The 4,116-nt window shown below is 46.9% G+C and overlaps 1 protein-coding gene across 1 annotated transcript in view; it reads left to right on the forward strand.

Annotated features, from left to right (window-relative positions):
* The first annotated feature begins 249 nt into the window (after positions 1 to 249).
* The window catches only part of CD180 (CD180 molecule), a 17,688-nt gene continuing 13,821 nt past the window's right edge, over positions 250 to 4,116 (forward strand). The window contains exon 1 of the mRNA XM_006762400.2: positions 250 to 462. Within this exon, the coding sequence (XP_006762463.1) occupies positions 373 to 462 (90 nt within the window). The 5' untranslated portion in view covers positions 250 to 372. The remainder of the gene's footprint in view (positions 463 to 4,116) is intronic.

The raw sequence follows: 4,116 nt of genomic DNA on the forward strand, positions 1-4,116 counted from the left end.
GCCTGTGTCCACAGCCTCTCCGGGGAAAAAGGACCCAAAGACACTGGAGTTAGCCAAACCCTTGAAGGCAGCCTAAAGTCCATAGAAACCACCCCACTGAGAGCCAGCATGACCAGCTCGAGAGGGCTGCACGAGTGATTCTCGTCTGCCAGGAAGCGCACGGCCACAGTGGGGCTGGGTCCTCAGCTATTTTTGGCGAGGGTGGCTTGTATGTAAAGGGACTTCCCTTTTTGCAGCACAGAGCCACCAAACGCTGAGCAGTCAGATCATTTCTTGTTCGGAGATCACCCGTCTGAGCACCTCTCTGGCTGCTGCTTACCGAGGCCATCACAGCCTGACTGATTTCTCAGCTGTGGTGGCACCGGTCCCGTGATGGCGGCCCCTGTCAGCTGCCTCCTGGTGGCCGTGCTGCTTTCTGCCAGCTGTAAAGCCACCACCTCCTCGGATCAGACGTGCACGGAGGTGAGTCCAAACTTCCTGTCTTTATCTAGATTAAATGGCCTGGAAATTCTGAGATTCAGCCTGCAGTCCCATCTGAGCCTTGGCATCCCAATATCCACTGTTTTGTAAGAGCAATGAGGGGTGTAGAATTTTTTTTATTTGTTATTATTATTATTTTTATTGTAAAGAAGGAGCCAAGAGCTCCGCCAGGGGATGATCTCACAGATCCTTAGCAGGAAGAGGTGAGAATCTTCCTCCTCTGCAAACAAGGCCCCCAAAATAACCCTAATTGGGACATAAAATATTGACAGGGACCCAGTGAAAAGAGCAGACTTACAAACCCGCTCCCAGCACAGAGGAGCTATTTGTCCAACATCCCAGCACACGGCCACTACTCCAAACAGTCCTTCAGTTTCCTGGCCCTTGGGTGGGGATTAGTAGGGATAATCCGTGCCAGGTTTCAGAGCATATGAGGATCACTCTGGATGAGTCTGGCATTCTCCCCGAGTTGGACCGCCCTCCATCTGCTTTCCTAACCCACCAGAGTGGCATCGGAGAACAGAGCCAAATCGCACCTTCTGTTTTGGACCATCACAGTATTTATCAACCTGTGGGAAATTCTTGGAGGAGGTGGTGAGAGAAAGCAAGAAGGGCCTCAGTCTCCTGCCATCTTCTAAAATGTTTCAGGCTGCCTCACTGCCTCTGACCCCAGCAAGTGCACAGCACCACACGGCCTGTCGGACAAGGGCTGGGGCTGGAAGCAGAAGTGGAGGTAGGAGAAGCAGGAAGGTGATAGGGAGCCATGGGCAGGAGAATGATAAGGGAGAGCAGGGTACACACCTGCCAGGCAAGAGGAAGAACCCAGTCAGGACTGGGACAGAAAGGAACAACCCTGTTAGTCTGGTATTAGGATGGAATCAGGATGCACCAAGACTGAGAGGAGGCACAATGAAGGGGAAATGAAGGCTGGGAAGGTGGATGACTGTTCTGGCTGCCGTAGCATGTAAGTACCATAGACTGGGAGGCTTAAACAAAAGAATCTAATTTTCTCACGGTTCTGAAAGCTAATAATCCAAGATCAAGGTGTTGGCAGGATTGATTTCTTCCAAGATCTCTCTCCTTGGCTTGTTGATGGCTGACTTCACCTAGTCTTCCCTCTGTACATGCCTGTCTCCACATTTATTCTTCTAAAAAGAGCAGTCACATTGGATTAGGGCCCACACTAGTGATCTCATCTTAATTTAATTACCTATTTCAAGATTCTATATCCAAATAAAGTCACATTCTGAGCAACCTTGTTGGGATTCAACATACAAATTTGCTTGGGGGAGGGAGGTGCACAATTCATCCCATAGCAGAAGGGAGTAAGTTTTTATCAGCCCCAGAAGCCTTGGGGCCTCCTCCTCATTCCGGTTGGAAGGTCAGGTTCACACAGACATGTAGGTAGCATGATAAGAGGATGGGAGTGGGGACACCACCTCCTCAGTGATCAGGGAGGTAGGCCATCCACCTCTGACAACATCCTCACATAGGATAGTATCACTATTACATTCCAGCTCATGTGGGAGCAGATTTGTTTAACCACCACTCAAGCCTGCCCGTTCAACTCATAAATCTCCATGTTCCTGCAAAGCCTCACCAGCCCTTCTGAAGCCCATAGGGAGTCCCAGGAGATTTGGGAAGCCCTTGGAAACACTAGACCAGTCTAGCTTCCTGGTGAGGACATCAGGCCGAGAGCTGCCAGTTCCTTTCTGCAAATGACCCCTTCCTGGCAGAGGGAAGGGACAGAGGCAAGGCAAGAATCCTGGTCCCTTTGCTGCCTGCTCCAGGGTCCTCTGAGATAGTCAGGTGGCAAGAGTGATGCTGAGGGTCCCAGGATCTCCAGGCCTGGCCCGGTGCTGCAGTGAACTTTCCTTTTTGGCCAAGTTTCTATTAAAACCTTCTAATACAACGACCTCTGTACAGCCCTCCCTCTGAAATAACGGGTTTTAAATGCCCTGGGACCTACCTATACAATTAACATTGGATCTACATTTTCCTGACCTCCTTATCATGTATGAGTTCTTGGCTGCAGCGTTCAAAGGCTGTGTATTGAGCCCTCAGTCTGTGTGAGTACTGGGGAAGTTGTTGGGAGATACAATGATGGGTGAGTGTTGTTGAGCAGCAAAAGGAGAGCTTGCTGCAGCATAGGGTCAGGCCTGGAGACGGTGAGGCACTTCTAGGCTGCAGGCATATGAGATAAGGTGGGAATGGTGGGAGAGGAAACTTTGACTTAGAGTTTGGCCCTTCTTCGAGCGCAAATGATCCAGATTAGCCTCTCCCCCTGCCTTGCTTTCCTTTCCTCTTTAGTTCTTCCCTTCCAGCATGAGCATAACTAACCATGCCATGTATATATGTTCATGTGACCACCATTAGCTCATCAAGCTCTATTTTAAAAACAAGGTTTTGTTTTGAGTTTAGTAAACTTTCTATTAAAGTAAAACATATATGTGGAAAAGTTCACCAGTCCTAAGCGTACAGTTCAGTGAGTTTTCACTCAGTACATACATCGGTGTGACCAGCACACAGAGGAAGAAACAAAACTTTCTCAGCACCTCAGAGCCCCTTCCCACTTCCTCCTAGTCACTAGCTTGCAAGGATGTCCAGTTCTTTAACTTCCATCACCACAGATTGACTTTTAATGGAGTTGTAATTGTTCTCAATTACTTTGGCTATTACGAATGCTGCTGCTTTGAAATTCTTATCTATGTCTTTAGTAAGCAAATATGCAAATCTTTATTAGGTGTATTCCAGGGAGTGGATGCATTCCTTCATAGGGTATACACATGTTTAACTTTAGCAGATATTGCCAAACAGTTTCCAAATTGTTGATACACATTTATATTCATCAGCAATGTCTATGAGTTCTGTTTTTTCCACAGCCTCACTATTTGCAAATGTTTGTTTTAAAAACCCATTCTGTTGGATAGATAGTGGTATTTCACTGGAATTGAATTTTTATTTTCCTGACAAATAATTAAATTGATTCCATTTTCATGCTTTTGTTGGTCATTTGCATATCCTTATATGTGTGAAGTACCTTTTCAAGTCTTTTGCCCATATTCTTTTGAGTGTCTTTTATTTTTATTGAGTTGCAAGAGTTTTTTATATACTGTGGCTAGAAGTCCTTAATCAGATTGCAAATATCTTCTCCCACTCTGTGGCTTGCCTTTCCACTTTCCTAGTGATCTCTTTCTTTTTATGTTTATCAGCTTATTAGAAAATATACTAGTGGCCCGGTGCACAAAATTTGTGCACATTAAAAGGGAATTAATTAGAGGAAATCTTATCTAATAAAAGACAAAAATGATAATTGGTGTAAGACCGATACCCTTTTCATTGGCTAATCAGCGAGATATGCAAATTAACTGTCAGCCAAGATGGCGGTTAACGGCTAACAAAGATGGCAGCTAATTTGCATACTCGGCAATGAAGGAATGCGAAAGCGGAAGGATGGAAGACAGTGATCAGAAACCCAGGCTCAGGCAAGAGCCAGGGAGCAGGGCAAAGGTCGGCCCTGGCGGCCACCTTTGCCCTGCCACCAGCGGGTGATCGGAGAAGCTTGGGGAGTGGGGCAGGGAAGTGGACACAGACAGCAAAGGAGACTCCAAGAGCCGGATGCAGGGGCAGGGCAGC

This window comes from Myotis davidii, unplaced genomic scaffold, assembly GCF_000327345.1.
Source record: "Myotis davidii unplaced genomic scaffold, ASM32734v1 scaffold135, whole genome shotgun sequence".
NCBI lineage: Eukaryota > Metazoa > Chordata > Mammalia > Chiroptera > Vespertilionidae > Myotis > Myotis davidii.